Here is a 22,155-nt window from a genome sequence, read left to right as displayed (position 1 = left end):
TCGACAAACCTTCTGGAAATCACATCTTTTTTTTGAGAGATGGATTCTCACTCTGTCCGCTAGGCTGGAGTGCAATGATGCTATCTTGGCTCACTGCAACCTCTATCTCCTGAGTTCAGGCAATTCTTCTGCCTCAGCCTCCCCAGTAGCTGGGATTATAGGCACGTGTGACCACACCCAACTAATTTTTGTATTTTTAGTAGAGATGGGGTTTCGCCACGTTGGCCAGGCTGGCCTCGAACTCCTGACTTCAGTTGATCCGCCTGATGTGCATTTTTAAAGTTAATATCTTAATTCTCTTCTGAATAATACAAGAATTTTAAAGCACTTAACTTTGATCTTCTTCTCCACTTACATGCTGCTTTTGCCCAGTATTTCATTTCTGTGTAGTTTTCTCTTTTTTTAGCTAGACACTTGTTAAAAAAAATTACCTTTAAGTAAAATTATCTTTTAATTAGCTCAAGGGAGAATCCTTGCTTTGCTGATAGTAAATCTTACAGGGACCCTACTCTAATGACTGAAAATGGGAGGGAAATACGCCTTGCTAGAGACCTTTTCTGTATGGATAGTTCATCTTCTGAGTGTGAAAGTACATTCTCTCGTGTCTACCATAAGTTACTTGGAAGCACTGCTCTGATTTTCTTGTCTCGTTATTTATTAATGACTCCTGTGTCAAAACTTTTAGAGATCTATCCTCATGACTTTAGCCTAAGGGCAACTATTAGGCACCCTTTGTTTACCCATTTAGCAGTTTGTGGGCCATGCTGCCGTGGTACTAGAATTGATAAGAGATTCTGCTGGGAAAACTCCCTTTTTTAAAGACCCTTTTTCGTTGGATTTTACCATCATCCTGAGCCTATTTTTAAATAATTCAGAAATTTTTTATAGTTCTGATCTGTTAGTGACACCCTTTTTGGCTTTTTAATATTCCAGTAGACTTATTTTAGAGTGTTGTCATTTTATTTGGATTTGGAGAGGGAAAATCAAGTAAACCATCTTAATCAGAAATCTAAGGTCATCTTTGACTTCTGTCAACCCTGCAAAGGATGAGTTGCCAAATACTACTGATTCTGCCTCTGTTACGTTCTTGTACTGGTCTTTACTTCCTATTTATCCACCTCTACATAGGTCCAGATACTCATTTCTTTTAAAGACCACCTGACTTTTTGTCTTGTCCATATTTTCTTTTCACATTGGTATATACTATATGTACTAACAAATCAGTCTTCCCATCATTCATCTATGAAAAATGATTCCTGGTAATCTGTAAGATAAAGTTTTAATTTCTTAACCTGCTATTGAAGGCTTTCTACCATTTATTATACCCAGTCTTTCTTTGTTCCACTGATTTTCTCTGTAGAATAGTCTCCTGTCCAGCTCAGTTGCCCTTTTTTTGATGAATGCATTCCTGATCTTCTCAAGGGCTCAAAGTAACCTCTTTCTCCTTAGAAATTTCCTTGGTACTTTATTTGTACTTCTCGAATGCCCTTGTCACTTTTAAACCTATAAAACATGTTTATGTAATACCTTGTCTCCTTTGATAGACTGCACATTGCTTTAGGTCACTGTCTATATCTTAATTTTTTTGGATCCTCCACAAAAGTAGTTTAATAACCTCACATGTTGTAGATAGTCCAGAAAATTTACTCAGTGTAAGAAAATATGTTTAGATTTATAAACCACTAAATTATTAACAAATTTTAGAATATGATTAACCTTCTTTGGTAAAAGTTCATTGTATTTACTGCGACTTGATTTCTGGGATCTACTTCTTTTACTAAAGCACATGCTTAAGCAGTGACATCATACTAAACATTGATGAGAGTTTTATGCCGGTTCCAGTAGAAGTTACAGCCCAAAACTGGATTTCTGCTTTATAAATTAAATAAATATAGATAGGAAAATTTGGTGGAGATTCAAACAAGCAGATAGTGCTTCAATGGATATATTTAAGTTACTGATACCATAATTATTCATGAAATGTAGAGTGTGACTAAGAAGAAAATTTGATTTGATAAATGTGCTTGTTATAAAAATTACGCTGATATTCAGCGGTTTTGGTGGTTTTTTTTTTTTTGCGGCTCTTCCTGCCACCCAGGCTAGAGTGCAGTGGCGCTATCTTGGACCACTACAACCTCAGCCTCCCAGGTTGAAGAGATTCTCCTGCCTCCACCTGGAATAGCTGGGATCACAGGCATGCACCACCACATCCGGCTGATTTTTGTGTTTTTAGTAGAGACGGAGTTTCACCATGATGGCCAGGCTGGTCTCGAACTCCTCACCTCCAGTGATCCACCCACCTTGGCCTCTGAGTGCTGGGATTACAGCTGTGAGCCACTGCGCCCAGCCTATTTTATTTTTATGATCAAATTAATTTCAAGATAAGTGACTCTTGCTAAAATGGTATTTGAAATTAGTGGGACTGAGTAACCAGATGGAATGCTTTCTTGTCCTCAGTATGAATAATTATACTCCCTAGTACATGAAGTACTCTCTTTTGCCTGCAAGCATTACATAAAATTATCAGTTAATCAGTTACATGGAACTGGCACGGTGTGAGATGTAGTACCCCCTACCTAGTAACAAATTAGTTTTGCACACTAGTGTTAACCCTGAATAAACATTATGATATAGGATTAGAAGTACTAATTTCTTCATACATGCTGACATATTTGAAAGCCTGACATAGATGTTAATATAAATATATTATGTGCCTTCTTTTTCGAATTGTTTTTAAGTGAATGAAAGGAATACTCTACAGGAAGAAAATAAAAAGCTTTCTGAACAACTCCAGCAGAAAATTGAGTAAGTATTTTCCCCCATCCTTGTTGTTTTATTTTACTTCGCTATACAAACCATGAAGATACTGTAAGAGTTGCAGATTTCATTTTTAAAATTATGAAGTGTTCTGCAGTTAAAAAATACAAAGAAAATCACTACATTTTTGTGTTTTGAGAGTATAGTGTGACTGCATCTCTTAGATTAGTGCTTGAATAAAGTGTCAACATTGTAATTAAAACATTTTAATTTTTATAATGATGTATTATACATAATACATTGTTAAAATACTTATATTTCAAACAGATGTTTGAGTTTTGTTAGCTCCCTTCCAGCCCTGTCCCAGAGCTTCATAAGTGTTTCGTCTTATATAGTACTCAGGCCTATAGAACTTCTTCCTTCCTCTGTTTTTCTCCCTCTTCTCCCCATTTCTCTTAAAGAATAAAAACAGTAACTTTTATCTTGTGTGCCACTTCCTCTTGTGTTTTATGTTTATTATTTCTAATTCTCACTGTGACTTTGCAAAGTAGTTTTATTATCCCCACTTTACAAATGTGGAAACCAAAGGTCACAAAGTCACATAACTTGCCTATCATTTTACAGCTAGTAGGTAATAGGACTGTCACTCAGACCCATATTTTTTCTGAAAAACCTCTTTTCTTTCCATTATCCAACACTGTCTCAAAAAAAAGAACGTTTTTCTAGATATGATCTGACTAATGCAGAGCGGAGATGTGACAAACTTTTAGTTCCCATTTATATAAAGCTTATGTACTATTTTTGAAAACTGAAGATTCAAGATAATCCTAATGGCATCATAGAGTTCCTAAAGATCCTGTTGCGTTTAAGTAGACATCTGCAAAAACTTCGGCAAAACTATGTAGATGTAACATATTATTTTGGCTTAGAATAGTTATTTTTGTATTAACACATCTCACAAGTAGAATTATTCTTACCAGAATTATTTTAGAATAATGGATATCCAGTAGAATTCTGATATTCTTCCCGTGTGATCGGTCTACTGAATACTGGTAGCAAAAGGCAATTTTGAGGAGAGATAATAGTCAGATGAGGAAATGAACCTATGAGATCAGACTGATGTTATAAATGTTTATAAGAAAATGTCAGCACTTTCTAATTTTAATAATGCTGTATAATGAAGAGGGAACACAGGACACAGATCCACAATCTGTTACATACAATTCCAAAACCCAAAAGGTTATTTTTGAGATATTATTCACAACCTAACCACTGCAATGACAGAATGCTGTTTATAGTCTTTATCCCACTTCATGTGAGGATTCATATGTTTTGCTGTGAAAATATCAATGTGTTTGATTACAGGATGATGCTTCAGACTCCACTAGAGCTGTTATGTAATTATGTATATATGTTCTGCATTACTGTATTACTTTCATTTTTTAAAAAAATCTGAATTTAGAATCCCATCTTCTTCCAAGGATTTCAGATAAGGGTTTGTTGACCTACATTAATTTATGTGAAGTGATTATGTATGTATGTAGCTTATGGTATTTTGAACACATCAGCCTTGATCTTTATGAGTACCAAAAGGATGAGATACCAAGTGTGTAGAAGTTAACACAGAATTAGATAGACAATTGCCTCAAAAACCAATGTGTATAAGTTAGGTTGAAACTATATCATGTCATTTGCTTGGTAGACATGTGAATTCTAATTAGTTTATAATTTATTTTTAGTGTTATCAAGCACATACATTTTTCCGTTGAAACTCACCCATATTTTAGAAAAGAAGTGAAGGTGTGAAAGTTTGAAACTACAGGAAAGAATAATCATATAGATGAGCCTAAGGCATGTATGTTTATTTAGGACATGCTTAGTCAAAAGAGTATAGGAGATCTGATTGTGTCTTTTATTCTCATCTGAAATTTAAGATAGTTGTGATTCTCATGAACCAACATCTTTTGTGGCTTGGTGGCAAATAAATTGCCTTTTGCTCGGCAGTCTTTTTTTTTTTTTTTTAAGCAATTATCATCTTGTAAAGGCAACCTACTTTTCTCTGATCACCTAAACCACTGTCATGTTATGCTATTTGTGCCTGAAATTCCCCTGAACTTTAGAAGAAAATATTATTTGACTTATATTTCTGCTTGTTAATTGCAGTAACTCTGACTCTTCTGAGCTAGTTTTGATATTACAGATGGCTTATATGGTAGGGTGGTTATTAGTGACACCAAAATTATTTGGTAAAATTTTGCCACTGTAAAGTTAAAAATGTATATAAAGCTAGGTATTGAGGTCATCATTCTCTTCATTTTGGAAAATAGATGTGATGGATCAGTGAAAGTCAAGGGAGTCTATATATGTAAGTTCAAAGGACTGTAGAATTCATTTCATTCAACCCTCTTCTAAATTGAATTCCTTATACAGCTTCTTTAACAAATAGCTATTGTTTGAACACGTCTAGTAGAAGTTTACTGTTTCCCAAGCCTATTTAAATTTAGTGAGACAGAATTATTAGAAAATTCTTTCTAAGTTTATAGAAATTACACTGCTTATAAGTTATATTTCTTGATTATGACTTTGCTTTCCGGGACCATCTTAAACAAGTCTGTTCTCCTTTGCTACTTCACGACTCTTTTGATACATGAAGACAGCTCTCATGGCCCTCCTGAGTCTTGTTTTCTCTAGAGTAAATATCCTCTGTTCATTAACTGTAGCATTAAATATCCTCTGCTCATTCATGTGGCATTACTTTGACTCTTCAAACTGTGAATTTTTTTAAATGTTTTAGTTTGTCAATATCTGAATTAAGAAATCAATATTCTAGGTATAGCTTGATCAGTGAAGCAGTACTGCCACTTCCTCTACGATGGCTATAACATTACTTCGTTAAGGTTAAATTATGTTTTAACTGGGAATGTAAGTTCTTCAGAGTAGAAAAGGAAAAAAGCTGAATATTTAAAACTTTTTTACAGACTCATGAAGGGAAACCCCAGATCCATAATTATAGGTCTTTGGGGAAGAAACCAACTAAAACAGTTTTGACAGGAATTTAATAGGGAGCAGGGGTCCACAAATCAAACAACTCAAGCCATCAGAAGGAAAAGTGAAAGGAGGACAAGTGTGCATAATTAATTTAACCAAAAACTGTGGCGTGAACTCTTTCCTTTTCTCAGAAAATCAGTGTGACTAATGTTTTAAAGAATGAACTTGATTAACGTATGGAGTTTTCTTTTTTCCTTTTATGAGAAAGGAAGACAAAGCCAGCACTCATTTACTTAGTTTGGGCACCTCTAGTTAGAGCTAGTTTTGTTTTTTTGTTTTTTCCTTTTGTGATCCCAGCTACTTCCACATTGACTCTGCCAGGAAATCAATTTCTTCTCGTGACTCATTCATGTTTCAGGTTGAATTTTTATGACTAATAGGCAAGCAGGCTGTGACGTGATTAGTTAAAGCTAGGTCTGATAGATTTCACACTCCATTAATTTATAAGCCTTTCTCATATGACTTTAACTTACTGTTTTTCCAGAATAAGAGAATTACAAGAAGAGATTAAAAATTAGATATTAGATCTGTTGCACAGAATGGTGACTTAATAAATGATTGTATATTTCAAAATTGCCAACTAGATTTTAAATGTTTTTACTAAAGAAAAAGATAAGTATGTGAAGTGATATATGTTAATTAGCTTGATTTAATCATTCTACAGTGTAAACATGTATCAAAACATTTTGTTGAACCCAGTAAGTAGATACAATTATTTTGTCAATTAAAAATAAAATTTGGCTGGGCACAGTGGCTCACACCTGTAATCTCAGCACTTTGGGAGGCTAAGGTAGGCAGATACTTGAGGTCAGGAGTTTGAGACCAGCCTGGGCAACATGGTAAAACCCCGTCTCCATTAAAAATACAAAAACTAGCCAGGTGTGGTTGCACGTGCACCTGTAGTACCAGCTACTCGGGAGGCTGAGGCACAAGAATCATTTGAACCCGGGAAGCAGAGGTTGCAGTGAGCCAAGATCACACCACTGTACTCCAGCCTGTGCAACAGAAAGAGACTGTCTCAAAAACATAAAAATAAAATTTTAAATAATTAGATGTTAGCTCTAAAGATTGTTCCTTGGTATAAAATATAGGATTAAAGCCTGCAAATAATATTGGTATCATTCAGGAAATTAAAGTGTAAATCTTTGTTGGGAAAAATTAGTCTTTGTCTTCCAATCAATGTTTCTTAAAAAATCTCTGTTGGTCATACTTCATACAGTTTTCACTATGTAAGTTTTTATTTGGAAATAGTATTGCAAGTTGATATGAGTCTAATAGGACAGACTGATTTGGTCATGTAAAGCCTAGATGTCTGACAGACTGGTAACGGTTGGCAAATAAGGTCAGTAATGGTTTGACGTGGGAAAATCAATTAACTTTATTTTTACTCAACATTCACAATTCAGTTCAAACCCAATCTTTCAGTTACCATTGATCCTGAATTGAGTTGGGCAAGAACGTATGCCTAGATCCACACACATTTATTCTCTAGTGGAATCTGGGAATGTCTCATATTCACTCAGAAAATGTTTGTGCCATACCTACTATATGTCTGCAGTGTAGGCTCTTGTGATTCATCAATGAACCAAAGATCCTATCCTCTTAGAACTTATATTCTAACAGGTGAGCAATAGATACAATAAATTGCAGCTGGCCACCGTGTTTCATGCCTGTAATCTCAGCACTTTGGGAGGCCGAAACAGGCAGATCACTTGAGGTCAGGAGTTTGAGACCATCCTGGCCAACATGGTGAAACCCCGTGTCTACTAAAAGTACAAAAATTAGCCAGGCATGGTATTGCGCGCCTGTAATCCCAGCTACTTGGGAGGCAGAGGTTGTAGTGAGCTGAGATTGTACCACTGCATTCCAGCCTGGGCGATAGAGCAAGACTCAGACTCAAAAAAAAATCTAAATAAAAACGAGTAAATTGCATACTATGTTAGAAAGTAATAAATGCTGTGGATAAAGTTTATAGTGCAGAATAACAGGGAACAGGGGTACTAGGGTGTATGAAGGGAGGTTGCAATTTTAAACAGTACAATTCCAGCAGACTTGAAGGAGATTAGAGAGATAATTAACTATGTGGATATCTGAGGATGAGCATTCCAAGCAGGTGGAACAACTGGAGCAAAGAACCTAAGGTGGGAGTATGCTCAGTATGTTTGAGGAACCTCAAGGAAGAGAGTGTGTCAGCAGTAGAGCATAATAGGGAAAAAAAGCTCAGAGAGGAAAGATGGGAGGGGCACCATCAGGTCATGTAGGATCTTCATGGATCAAAGGACTTTGGCTTGTGTTCTCAGTGAAATGAGCAGATGTGACAGGGTTTTAATGAAATTTCATCCATATGACTTAAGTCTTTTTGGTTGGTGGTTGTGGTTTGTTTTTTTTGTTTGTTTTTTCTTTTTTTTGTAGACAGAGTCTCACTGTGTTGCCAAGGCTGGAGTGGAGTCGCATGATCTTAGCTCACTGCAGCCTCAACTTCCTGGGCTCAAGCAGCCCTCTTACCTCACTCTCCTAAGTAGTTGAGACTACAGGCGTATGCCACCACGCCCAGCAAATTTTATTTTTTAATGGTTTTTTTGTAGCAGTAGGGTTTTGCCTGGGCCTCCCAAAGTACTGGAATTGCAGGTGTGAGCCACTGTGCCTGGCCTGACTTATGTCTTTTTTTTGTTTTTGTGTTTGTTTTTGAGATGGAGTCTCGCTCTGTTGCCCAGGCTGGAGTGCAGTGGCACGATCTTGGCTCACTGCAAGCTCCGCCTCCTGGGTTCGCGCCATTCTCCTGCCTCAGCCTCCCAAGTAGCTGGGACTACAGGCGCATGCCACCACGCCTGGCTAATTTTTTGTATTTTTAGTAGAGACAGGGTTTCACCGTGTTGGCCTGGATGATCTCAGTCTCCTGACCTGGTGATTTGCCCACCTCAGCCTCCCAAAGTGCTGGGATTACAGGCGTGAGCCACCGCACCCAGCCCCGACTTATGTCATAATAGGACTCTTGTGACTGCTGTTGAGAGTAGACTATAAGGGGGCCTAGATAAAAGTAACAGAAACTCAATTTTGAAGCCTTCTTGTAGACTATGAATAACACATTTGGTTAACAGTAGGGCCCTTAGGGTCTGACTGCTGAGATTTAAATCCTGACTCTGTTACTATTTTAGTAGATGACTTCTATATCTTCATTTCCTCATTTGTAAAATGAAAGTAATAATACCTCACAGAGTTGTGATAATTAAACTGATAATTTAAATAGTGCCGGGCAATGTAAACACATAACAAATATTGGTTGTTATCAGTGTTAGTGGTCTCATCCTGTATTTGTCAAGCGTGCCAATTCTACTACCACGATGTTTAATGTTCTTTCCTTTCCATATGTACTTAAAATATTCTAGTTCAGACCACAGACAGAGTGTCTTGCCTGGACTATTACAGCCGCTGTCTAATTGATTTCCTTGCCTCCTGTCCTTATGTCCCAATCTTGCACAATACTGTTAGATTGTCAGATTATATCCAAGCTCTGAAACCCTAATTTCTTTCCTCTTGCTTTCTACATTATGTGCACACTTAGCTTGTGGCTCTCCTTCATGTAATTCCAGCTTTCCCTTCTCCAACATAAGTACACAGTACTACGTGCCTGTCCTCAAACTGAATTTTCTCCTGATCTTGTCTGTAATGGGAAATACTTTTAATTTCACCTGAAGTGCTACTGACTATACTTTCTACTTCACTTCTCACATTAGTATTCCCCACTGGGTACTGTAATCATTTGTGTACTTATCTGCTTAGGTTTGGAACATTAGCTACAAGGGATTACATCCTTTAGAGCTTCATGTTTGTGTTCTACTGTAACTCCATGCCGTGTAGTAAATGTTTTAATACTCATTGAATTGATTTTCTTTCCACTGTTATTCTTCTCTAGGAATGATCAACAGCATCAAGCAGCTGAGCTTGAATGTGAGGAAGACGTTATTCCAGATTCACCGATAACAGCCTTCTCATTTTCTGGCGTTAACCGGCTACGAAGAAAGGAGAACCCCCATGTCCGATACATAGAACAAACACATACTAAATTGGAGCACTCTGTGTGTGCAAATGGTAAGAGTTGGAGTTGTCTTTGGGAGGCCGAGATGGGCGGATCACGAGGTCAGGAGATCGAGACCATCCTGGCTAACACGGTGAAACCCCGTCTCTACTAAAAATACAAAAAACTAGCCGGGCGAGGTGATGGGCGCCTGTAGTCCCAGCTACTCGGGAGGCTGAGGCAGGAGAATGGTGTGAACCCGGGAGGCAGAGCTTGTAGTGAGCTGAGATCCAGCCACTGCACTCCAGCCTGGGCAACAGAGCCAGACTCCGTCAGAGTTGGAGTTGTATTTTCGTTCTCTGGTTTTGTAAACCAGTGTTCATCTACTAGTTTTTATGTTATCCGATTTAGTGGAAAGAAAATAGTCACTATTCCGGTATCCCATGGTACAACTATGAGTTTAACTTCTATTCATAAAGTGACCGATAAGGCATTTTCTGCCCGTGTTATGTATAGATACATGTTGTCTATATGACATGTAAATATACCACATTTTATAAATATAGTTAAATAGTTTCTTTTTATTTTAAAAATATTCCTATGTGTATATATCCAAGGGGGATAGAAGGAAAAAGGAAAGGAACTTAATGTTAATTTCTACCTCCTGCGTACCAGGTATTATGCTGAGTGATTTGCATATATTATTGCTATGTTTTAATTCTTGTAACAGGCTTGTGAGATAACTATCAGCTCTTTTGTTTTATAGATGAGGAAAGATATGTTTAGAAAGGTTGAATAACTCACTCAAGGTCAGCTATCATGTAGATGAGTCAAAATTCAAATACAGATCTTCTTAGCTCTGAACTTTCGTACTCTCCAGGTCTTGCCACATGGGTACTCCTGCCATTGGAGCTGTCTGTGACTGGCTATTTTTATTTGTTGTAATTTGTAGGAGTTAGTGGTAATCAAGAAATGATGTTATAATGTGTCCACTTTGTGACTTTTCAGTAACATGTTTCTAATTCTAGCCTAGTTTATCATTTCTGCTAAATGCTTTAAAACTGCCTTTTCACATAGTCCCAAAATTTGTTATGTGCCGTGATACAAGTATTACTTTTAGTATTAATCTAGAGCAAACATTAAAGACTTTAATTTTTAACCTAAACTATTTGGAACAAGGAAAGCATGGGGAGCGGGGGATATATACGGATTTCTATATTTGTATAATACAAATAAATTGTTGACAGTAAATATGCCTTTAAACAAAGAAGCAGATCTTATTCTTAGATGTTGGAACATTGGCAGTTTTACCCCATTTTATAAGCCTTTGTATCGCCATCTAGTGGAGAACAAAAGAACTGTTAAAAATCCTACACTTAAATAGGAGCTAAGTTAAGATGTAAAATCATAGATCTAAAATGAATATCCGTTGACCTTTTAGTTTGCTATCAGACAGGACATGAATCATTAAAGATAATCACTGCATAATTTAGATCAGGTTTAAATTCATATATAAGGATATCTAGAAAATAATTCTGTATTAGGAAAGTCTTTTGTAACCAATATAAATGCTTCTGGTTTATTTCTTCTTTGTATGACAGCAGCATATAACTATTTAGAAATTTAATTCACTTGCTTTAATCTTGTTCTGATCAGTTTTTACTTGGAATCTGAAATTTAGTTTTAAGATGTACGATAACTTTGAGCCATACAAATGATTTTAAAATAACTTTTAAGGCCGGGCGCGGTGGCTCACACCTGTAATCCAAGCACTTTGGGAGGCCAAGGTGGGCGGATCACGAGGTCAGGAGATCGAGACCATCCTGGCTAACATGGTGAAACCACGTCTCTACTAAAAATATAAAAAATTAGCTGGTTGTGGTGGCACACGCATGTAGTCCCAGCTACTCGGGAGGCTGAAGCAGGAGAATCGCTGGAACCCAGGAGACGGAGGTTGCAGTGAGCTGAGATCATGCCACTGCACTCCAGCCTGTGCAACAGAGCGAGACTCCATCTCAAAATAATAATAATAATAATAATAATATAATTTAAAATGCTTTAATGACTAATTACTCCTGTTCTGTAACTTCCCTTGCTTACTTATTGTAAGGTTTATAATGCTTTTTAATATTATTCTCAAGTTACAAATAGTAAAACTGTTTTACTTTACTTTGTCCTTATTTTGGTTCTCTTTGAACTAAATCTTTAAATATTGGAGTGATTTCTGATAACACATGCTTCAGAGTTTCCTTCCTGAAAATAAAAACTCTAAAAGATCATGGAGATAAATGATATAGTGTACATTAGATTGCTTAATCATTTGTTTATTGATTGATTATTTGAGATAGGGTCTTACTCTGTCATCCAGGATGGAGTACTGTGGTGTGATCTGTAGCTTAATGTAGCCTGGAACTTTTAGGCTCAAGAGATCCTCCTGCCTCAGCCTCCCAAGGCGCTGGGATTACAGTCATGAGCCACTGTGCCCAGCCCAGTATATCTTTTTAAATTAACCTGCTGATGTGTAACAAATAAAAAAAGAAAAGTAACACTAAAATGTTACTACTCTGGGCAGTTTGGGTCAGAAGAAGCTGTCTGTTCTAGTCCCCTCTCTCCCAATGTCTTAACTTAAATTGCTTTGTTTCTTAGTGAAATTAAAGGAGCTTACTTCTTAGAATACAATAATTATGTCAATAAAATGGTACTTATATTGTATTTAAATACAGATAATACATTAAAATTTTAAATATGAATAAATAAAAATAATTTGATAATACTTTTCATCATTGTTTATTATGTAATCTCTTATTTTTTTCTCCCCTTAGAATTGAGAAAAGTTTCCAAGTCTTCAACTCATCCACAACATAATCCTAATGAAAATGAAATTCTAGTAGCTGACACTTATGACCAAAGTCAACCTCCAATGGCCAGTAAGCAAGATACTGAGATTACTTTACAAGTTTAAATTGTGGTTATTGGTGGGTAAGAGTGACCCACAGTCTAACTTAGACAATATTTTAAAGGTATTTTCCGTATAATTTTGTTTATATTACTAGTTTACTATCTTTTTCATATTGGAAAGTAATGTTATCCTATTAGTTCATATAAATATCCCTGATGATATTAATATAAATTACTAATAATTTTAAGTAAAGAAGGCTTTACTGTAATTTACTTATTTGTTTAACAAATATTTAAGCATCTGTTGTATACCAGGCACTGAATAAAACAAAGCCCTTGTCCTCACGGAGCTTATGATCTAGTTGAGGGAGAAATAAAATTTATGTCAGATAGAAGCAAGTGCTCTGAAGAAAAGTAAAGCAGGGTAAGAAGGGATATTAGAAAGCCTCACTGGTAAAGTGTCGTTTGCATAAGGACTGAGGGAGGGAAATGAGTCACGTGGCTATCTGGGAGACGGGCACCCAGGCAGAGAGATTTGCAAGCCCAGAGGCCTTGCAGTGAAGATGGCATTTGGTTTGTTTGAGGAACATTAAGGAACCCTGTGTGGCTGGAGCAGAGTGAGTGAAGGGGAGATTGGTTTGGACAAAAGGAAAAATAGAGTTAGCATTTACTGAGATGGAAGAGACTGGGAGCCACAGGTGTATAGGTTGGGGCAGGGGTGAGTAGAAATTAGAAGTTTCGTTTTGGGAATATTCTATTTGAAATGCAAACTCAACATTCAGGTAGAGTTTGGATTCGTGAGTAGATGTGAGTTAGAATTTAGAGAAGTTTAGGATGGAGACACATATGGAAGTTGTCAGCATGCAGATGGCATCTAAGCCATAAAACTAGATGAGATTACCAAGCAAGTGATAATAGAAGGGAAAGAGAAGTCCAAGTATTGAGCCTTGAGGAACTTCATTACGTAAAGCCATGATTTTCAACTTTTCTTTTGTTGAAGAACCCCCACCCCAGCTTTTTTAGACATTTCTCCCTCCCCCCAATCCCTTCCCTACTGGAGTTTTAGTACTACAGATATACCGTATATCTGTTTAAGTGATACATGTATGCATGTATGTCTGTGCTTTATACATAGTAAGGTTTTTTTTGCTCCCGCCTGCCCCGAACCAGTTTTACTCCCTTAGAGAAAAGATTGTAGCTGTTGAGGTTGTGAAAATGAGTAGGAACCAACAAAACAGAGAAGGAGCTGCCAATGAGATAGGAAAACTAAAAATGATGTCCTTTAAGCCAAGTGGAGAAAGGACGAAGGGGTGGTCAGTTGTGTTTAACAATGCTAATAAGTCAAGTAAGATGAAGACTTCTTAGAATTGACCATGGGATTTGGTTGCATGGAGATCATTGAGTGTTGAACTAGTGACATGATAAAAACTGTTAAGGTGTAATGGTGACCATCTGAGATCTGTCTCATGTTCAAAGGAAACTAAGGACAGAGAAAGTAGAAAGAGCACATACAAACAAGTCTTCCAAGACTTGACAGTCAAGAGGAGGAGAGAACAGGACAGTGGCTAAAGAAGAACATGAGTCAAGGGATGATTTTTTCAAGATGGAATATTATAGCATGATTAGCACATATTTATGTTGATAGGATGATCAAGTAAAGAGGAGAAAATTAATAATTCTCTTTCTGGAGAAAGCGGGAACAATTGCTACATCCTTAAAAAGGTCAGAGGAGATGAGATCCAGAGCCCAGTTGTAAGGGTTGGTCAAGGTTAATCACTTATTCATTTTATAATAGTGTAAAAGTTACATTCTGAAAGCTACAAATCATTTTATATTAACATGTGTGTCTGTTTGTCTGTCCATGAGTATGTGTGCATGTGCATGGAGGCTCCGGGTCCTCGGGATATAACACTGAGGTGCTAGGGATATAACACTGAGTGCAGCAGATCCTTGCTTCTCAGCTCTCTAGAACCAATTCTCTTCTGTTGCTGCCAGGTCTTTGCTCCATTATTTGTCCTGTCTTCCTTATACAGTATCTGCAGCTTCTCTGCTGTCTTATTTTTAAGTATATACACGTATATGTTATCTTCCATCTTTAAAAAATAACCCCACTTTTAATAATCTCCACCTTTAGCTACAGCTTCTCTTCAGAGGTGAAAAAGTATTAAAGTCTATATTCAGTATCTCTACTTTCCTAATTCCCATTCACTCCAACTCACTGTAATATGGATTCTACTCCCACCCCCACCCGCAAGAGAGGAAGAGAGAGGGAAGGGGAGGGAAGGAGGAAAGGAGGGGAGAGAAAAGTGCTAGAGGAGCGGGGTATAGGGGAAGGGAGGGAGACTTACAGGGGTTGAAGAGAGGAGAATGCATTCACAAACCCTTTGTTACTGCTTACACTTGAACTACTTCTGACTGTAAATGTCATCAGTGTTGCTGTTCTCCAAAATATATGGTACTGTGCCTGTTCTATTTCTGTCTCTCTCTTTCTCTCTCTCTTTTTTTTTTTTTTTTTTTTTTGAGACCGGGTCTCTCTCTGTCACCCAGGCTGGAGTGCAGTGGCACAAACACAGCTCACTGCAGCCTCAACCTCCCAGGCTCAAGTGATCCTCCCACCTCAGCCCCCCAAGTAGCTGAGACTACAGGCACACACCACCATGTCTGGCTAATATTTGTATTTTTGTAGAACAGGGTTTCACCATGTTGCCAAGGCTGGTCTCGCTCTCCTAAGCTCAAGTGATCCACCTGCTTCGGCCTGCCAAAGTGTTGGGATTACAGGCGTGAACCGCTGTACCTGGCCTCACTTTCTATCTCTTCCTGGAGGAATGTCACCTAGAGTCAGTAGTCTTCTCTCATTCATATGCTAATAAATCCCAAACCGGTATCTCTGTCCAACTTTTTTCCTGGATTCCCAACCCGTGTATCTACCTGCTTTTGGATATCTCTACAGGGATATCCTTCAATTTCAGCATGTCTACAGTTGACACTTAACCTGTCAAACTAAATCTTTATCCTTGCATTTGCAATCTCAGTGAATGACACTATACATGCCTCTTTGAGTCATCCTAGATTTCTGCTTCATCTGTTTTTTCTCAACAGCCTCTAAGTTTTACTGATTCCACCTCCTACATATCTGTTTTACATATTCTTCTGTGCCCCTATTATACTAGTTTAGGCTACTAACATCTCTCATCAAGACAACATGTTGGAGTAATCTAATTAGTCCTCTTGCCTATTAGTGATTGCTTCTTGCCTAGTGAGTGTCACAGCCACAAATACCTTTTCAGCCCACACATTGCATTTGTTTTATTTAAAACTCTTAGACATCTCTTCATTGTCTACAGGATAAATTTGAAACTCCTTAGCATAATCTGACCCCTAACCAACCTAACTGGGTTCATGTCCTACTCCCATCTTCTGCAGTTTGACTTCTGGCAGTCAAACCACGCATAGCAAACCCCAAACAAGCAATTTTATTTCACTTATCTAGACCCTTAATTACACCTAGAATTCTTTCTGTCCCAGCCCAGTTAACTTGACATATTCTTCCTTCTCTCGAGTCAACTTAAGCATCACTTATAACTTTCCTTGATTTCCCAAGAGATTTAGAAGTCCTTATTCTATGTTTGAATCACCCCTTTTATGTACCTTTATTATAATATGTTTATCACATTCTGTTGCAATTCTCTTTTTACCTTGCAACTGTATAAGCTCCTTGAGAACAAGAACTTTTCTTTTCATCTAGTGCTTAGCACAATACCTGGAACATAATAAGTGCTCCATAAATATTTGAGTTAAACCTTTATAAAATACTAGAACATAGGTGATTTATGAATATGTGTTATCGTAACCTGAAACATGCAGTGCTGACAACCTCTCCTACAAAGTATGTTTTCATGAAAGATATTGTACATACAGTTTGAGATTCATGCTGTAACATAAGTCACAATAATTCCACTGTAAATCCATTTTATGATTTTTTTCCCCAGTGGCAATAAGAAAAATTACCTATTACATTCAGTTCATTTAGGAAAAACATAAAATTTACTTGGAAAATTTTAGCATGCATGGACCTGCAACTTATTGCCATTTATGGTAGGTATATCGGACTTCTTGCACAGAGTTTTAAAATGGGTCTAGTGCCATCTTACAAAGTATGAGCCTTTTCCTTTCTCTTTTGTCATTTTAATATGTCTAGCTTCTACAGTTTTGTAAAGTTGGTTTTATTATTTATTAAAATGGTTTATTATTTATTCTTAGAAACACATGGAACAAGCAGCTGTACCCCTGATAAGTCATCTTTTAATTTAGCTACAGTTGTTGCTGAAACACTTGGACTTGGTGTTCAGGAAGAATCTGTAAGTAATTGTTTAGTTTGGCAATAACATGAATTAATTTTATATCTTTTTAGGTCAGTTCTTAGAGAATTAAGCAAGAGAATTATTTTATCTAAAGATCTTGAGTAAAGGCCTAAAACAAAACTTGTGTTGTTAGAAAGTCCTATTTCTGTTGTCCAGCCCAGCAGTCTCAGAAATCTAGAATCTAGAATTCTTGGGATATGGGTTGAGTCAAAATTTAGGGGAGTAATCACGGCATAGAGATTTTGTCAACTTTCTTCACTTCCCCCTCTCTCATGCCCCCTCCTTGCCCTCATCTAAGAGATAGACCTAAACCTTTAGGTTGATTTCAGAATTGTTGTTTTGTTTGTTTTATTTTTTAGAGATAGGGTCTCACTGTGTTGCCCAGACTGGAGTGCGTGTCTATTCACAGACACAATCATAGAGCACTATAGCCTCAAACTCCTGGCCTCAAGTGATCCTCGCATCTCAGCCTCCCAAATAGCTGGGACTACAGACATATACCACCATGCCCAGCTAATTATTTTTGTAGAGATGGGGGTCTCAACTGTGTTGCCCATACAGATCTCAGACACCTGGCCTCAAGAGATCCTCCTGCTCAAAGTGTTGTTGAGATTACAGATATGAGTCACCACATCCAGCTGTACTCTTATTAAGTTGTCTTGCTGTTGAATTTCTAAAACTTGAATTGGTTTTTCATTACATATGGATTTGTTTGTCCTTTCTAGTTTTAAATTCATTCTTAAATGATAATGGGTAGTTTTTAACCTTTGAACTTTGAATGCGTTTTAATACTTTCTAATTCCCTCCTACCCATAAACCTGGCAAGTCATAGCTTAGACACCAAATAGATTGAGAGAGCTGAAATCTAATGACTTGCTGCTCAACGTGTGATCCATGGGCCAACAGCATCTGCATCACTTTTGAAGTTTGGTGGAGATGCAGAATCTCAGACCTACTGAACTTGCATTAACAGGATCTCCAGTTGACTTGTATGCATGTTAAAGATTGAGAAGCACTGTTCTGTAAAGGATTATTTTAAATTCATCTCCTATCAGTATGAATAATTATCTCTATTCCCTTCTGCACATCTTAATGTTGTTTTTTGGAATTGGAGTTTTATATGCAAGTAGTAGAATATACTTATGTAAGACACTGATGCTTTTCTCTTTAAACTTAGAATGTGCTTCATATTTTTCATTGTGGTGAAATTAACAATCATTTTGAAGTGTACAACTCTATGATATTTAGTACATTCACAATATTATGCAGCTATCACTTCTATTCAGTTCCAAAGCATTTTTATCACCTTTAAAGAAAACCTCATACCCATTAATCATGTATCCCCATTCTCCTCACCTCATTCTTCCACCTCCCACTTGCATCCTCTGGCAACTACCAATCTGCTTTCTGTCCCTATAGATTTGCCTATTCTGAATATTTCATATAAATGGAATCGTACGTTATATGGCCTTTGTCTGGCTTCTTAGTATATTTTTGAGGTTCATCTGCATCGTAACATATATCAGTACTTCATCCCTTTTTAAGAATGAACAAATCCCATTACATGGGTGTGCTTCCTATTTTACTCTTGAAGGAAACTCAAGGTCCCATGAGCCCCCTTGGTGATGAGCTCTACCACTGTCTGGAAGGAGATCACAAGAAACAGCCTTTTGAGGAATCTACAAGAAATACTGAAGATAGTTTAAGGTAATCATGGGCACATCGGTGAAAACTTACAAGCTATTGGTGAGATCCCATTACAATGAATTCCATATAATTAAACCATTTCTCTCCTTCAACATATAGTTTGTTATTCTGGTTATATACATTTTTACTTTAAAAATTGTCTCCCTAGTTTCTGACCGATTGAGAGCTTTTTTACATTACAGTAGAAAGGTGGATATCATTTTTAGCTACTTTCTGTGTTTCTGTCAAGCAGTACTTGTTCCCAGTACTTGTCACTCTGCTCCTTTAAAGAGCCAGTCATCCCTTTGGGGTTTATATTTCCAAAAACTGGATGTTCTACAAAATGCATCTAGAAGCTTGGATGAGCTTCCAAGATTGTATTGCATCTCATTTTTACTAATTTCAGAATATCTATTAACTAATAATACAGCCATTCCATGATTATCAGTGGGGGATTAGTTATAGGACCCCCTCCCCCGTGGGTACCAAAATCCAAAGATGCTCAAGACCGTTACATAAAATGGCCATCATTATTGCGTATAACCTGTGCACATCCTCCTGTATATTTTATGTAATTTCCAGATTAGTTATAACACCTAATACAATGCCTACCTATCAGTCCATTTGCAAAGATTCAACATAGTACTTGGTACATGGAAAATTCAAGTTTTGCCTTTTGGAATGTTGTGAAATTTGGATTTTTTACCCAAATTATTTTCTAGCCACATGGTTGAATCTATAGATGCAGAACCCACAGATAAGGAGGGCCACTGTACCTGTATTTATGTAGCATTTTGCTTTTTAAAAGAGCTTTCGGTTTTTAGATATATAGATAGATATGTATATCACAGTCTGTCATCTTAGTAACTGATGAAAGTAGATTTTGTTACCCTCATTTTTTGGTTTATTTTACAGATTACAAAAATGCAGCTCCAAAAAGGTTAGATGTCTTGTTTAAGGCCATATAGCTATTAGTGGTAGAGCCAGAGATCTCACCCAGCCCACATCTTCAAACTTAAACTTACTGCTCTTTCTACGGATATTTCCTCTGTTAGAGACAGGCTGAATCTTAATTTATGTTGAATTCTATCGTGTAAGAATTTTGTTTCTTGGAGTTACTCATGATAAAATTTCATAAGAAAAGAACTTAGGTTCTCAGTGGAATTTATTAAAATATGATTTTTGTTTGTTTGTTTCTTGAGACAGAGTCTCACTCTGTCATCCAGGCTTGGCTCACTGCAACCTCCGCCTCCCAGGTTCAAGTGATTCTCATGCCTTAGCCACCTGAGTAGCTGGGATTACTGGCGTGTGCCACCACACCTGGCTAATTTTTGTATTTTCAGTAGAGACGGAGTTTCACCATGTTAGCTAGGCTGGCCTCGAACTTCTGGCCTCAAGTGATCTGCCCACCTCAGCCTCCCAAAGTGCTAGGATTTACAGGCATGAGCCACCGTGCCTGGCAAAAGATGATTTTTTGTATAATAAAGTGATTTAAAGTACTTAGGAAAAATTTTTTAAATATGAATATTATGATATTGAGAAATACTTCCTATGTCATTTTTCTCTGCTTTTCCCCTTCTCTTTTGTCATCTAAATGAAGAGAAGCCAAAAGCTCTACCTTGTCTTAAATTTTGGTTAATCATTTGCCTCTAAGAGGTAGATAAGACCTTACTGTTAATTCTGTATTAAAAAGTTGTTATCACTCTTTATTTAGATTTTCAGATTCTGCTTCAAAGACGACTCCTCAAGAAGAATTACCTACTCGAGTGTCATCTCCTGTATTTGGAGCTACCTCTAGTATCAAAAGTGGTTTAGATTTGAATACAAGTTTGTCCCCTTCTCTTTTACAGCCTGAGGGAAAAAAACATCTGAAAACACTCCCTTTTAGCAACACTTGTGTATCTAGATTAGAGAAAACTAGATCAAAATCTGAAGATAGTGCCCTTTTCACACATCAGAGTCTTGGGTCTGAAGTGAACAAGATCATTATCCAGTCATCGTCTAATAAACAGATACTTATAAATAAAAATGTAAGTGAATCCATAGGTGAGAAGGGTAGGACTGAGTACGTTAAAGATTCTAACTCCGATAAACATTTGGAGCCCCTGAAATCATTGGGAGGCCGAACATCCAAAAGGAAGAAAACTGAGGAAGAAAGTGAACATGAAGTAAGCTGCCCCCAAGCTTCTTTTGATAAAGAAAATGCTTTCCCTTTTCCAAGGGATAATCAGTTTTCCATGAATGGAGACTCTGTGATGGATAAACCTCTGGATCTGTCTGATAGATTTTCAGCTATTCAGCGTCAAGAGAAAAGCCAAGGAAGTGAGACTTCTAAAAACAAATTTAGGCAAGTGACTCTTTATGAGGCTTTGAAGACCATTCCAAAGGGCTTTTCCTCAAGCCGTAAGGCCTCGGATGGCAACTGCACGTTGCCCAAAGATTCCCCAGAGGAACCCTGTTTACAGGAATGCATCATCCTTCAGCCCTTGAGTAAATTCTCTCCAGACAATAAACCAGCATTACAGATAAAAGAAGAAAATGCTGTCTTCAAAATTCCTCTACGTCCACGTGAAAGTTTGGAGACTGAGAATGTTTTAGATGACATGAAGGTTTGTGTTAAATGTTCAAGGATTTTGATTAAAATGGTAGCTTGTGATTTCATTTAGAGCTAACAGTTATTTGTGTTTTAGGGTGCTGGTTCTCATGAGCCAATAAAAATACAAACCAGGTCAGTCCATGGAGGATGTGAACTTGCATCAGTTCTTCAGTTAAATCCATGTAGAACTGGTAAAATAAAGTCTCTACAAAACAACCAAGGTGTGTACACTGTAAACAGGATCTCCACTTTTTAATGACTTTAAACTGAATGTCATTATTTACTTTTTTAAATGGATTGAATTGTTTTGGAAAAAAACTTATTTCTTCCTTCATGTGTCTGTATTTATAGGACGATTCTCACATTTTACCGGTGATTTTTCTGTTCTTGTGCTTTTTGAAAAAAATGAATTGCGATCTTTTGATACCTACTTTTATATATGATTTTGTAAATTTACTTATTTTATATAGTTTATTTTCTTTACAAAAGTTTTAACAAATTTAAACTGTATAGAATTTTTAAAAATAAAAATTAGAATGTTCATTATCTAAACTTTGTTCGTCACCCCATAGGACATTTGTCATTTTTCTTTGCATTTACACATATATCTGTAAACATATTCATGTATATACTTACTTTTTTTTTTTTTTTTTTTTTTTTTTTTTTTTTTTTTTTTTTGAGACGGAGTCTCACTCTGTGCAGTGGTGCAATCTTGGCTCACTGCAAGCTCTGCCTCCCGGGTTCACACTATTCTCCTGCCTCAGCCTCCTGAGTAGCTGGGACTACAGGCGCCC

At 37.0% G+C, this 22,155-nt stretch overlaps 1 protein-coding gene across 1 annotated transcript in view; it reads left to right on the top strand.

Moving 5' to 3' along the window:
* Positions 1-22,155, top strand: part of RBBP8 (retinoblastoma binding protein 8) — a 104,747-nt gene that overhangs the window by 45,735 nt on the left and 36,857 nt on the right. Inside the window, exons 6-12 of the mRNA XM_011988097.1 lie at positions 2,739-2,805; positions 9,719-9,894; positions 12,643-12,747; positions 16,979-17,076; positions 18,674-18,786; positions 20,480-21,374; positions 21,456-21,593. Coding sequence (XP_011843487.1) covers positions 2,739-2,805; positions 9,719-9,894; positions 12,643-12,747; positions 16,979-17,076; positions 18,674-18,786; positions 20,480-21,374; positions 21,456-21,593 — 1,592 coding nt within the window. The remainder of the gene's footprint in view (positions 1-2,738; positions 2,806-9,718; positions 9,895-12,642; positions 12,748-16,978; positions 17,077-18,673; positions 18,787-20,479; positions 21,375-21,455; positions 21,594-22,155) is intronic.

This window comes from Mandrillus leucophaeus, unplaced genomic scaffold (genome assembly GCF_000951045.1).
Source record: "Mandrillus leucophaeus isolate KB7577 unplaced genomic scaffold, Mleu.le_1.0 Scaffold322, whole genome shotgun sequence".
Classification (NCBI taxonomy): Eukaryota; Metazoa; Chordata; class Mammalia; order Primates; family Cercopithecidae; genus Mandrillus; species Mandrillus leucophaeus.
The sequence above is the reverse complement of the archived record's forward strand: the minus strand, read 5'-3'. Positions and strand labels throughout refer to the sequence as shown.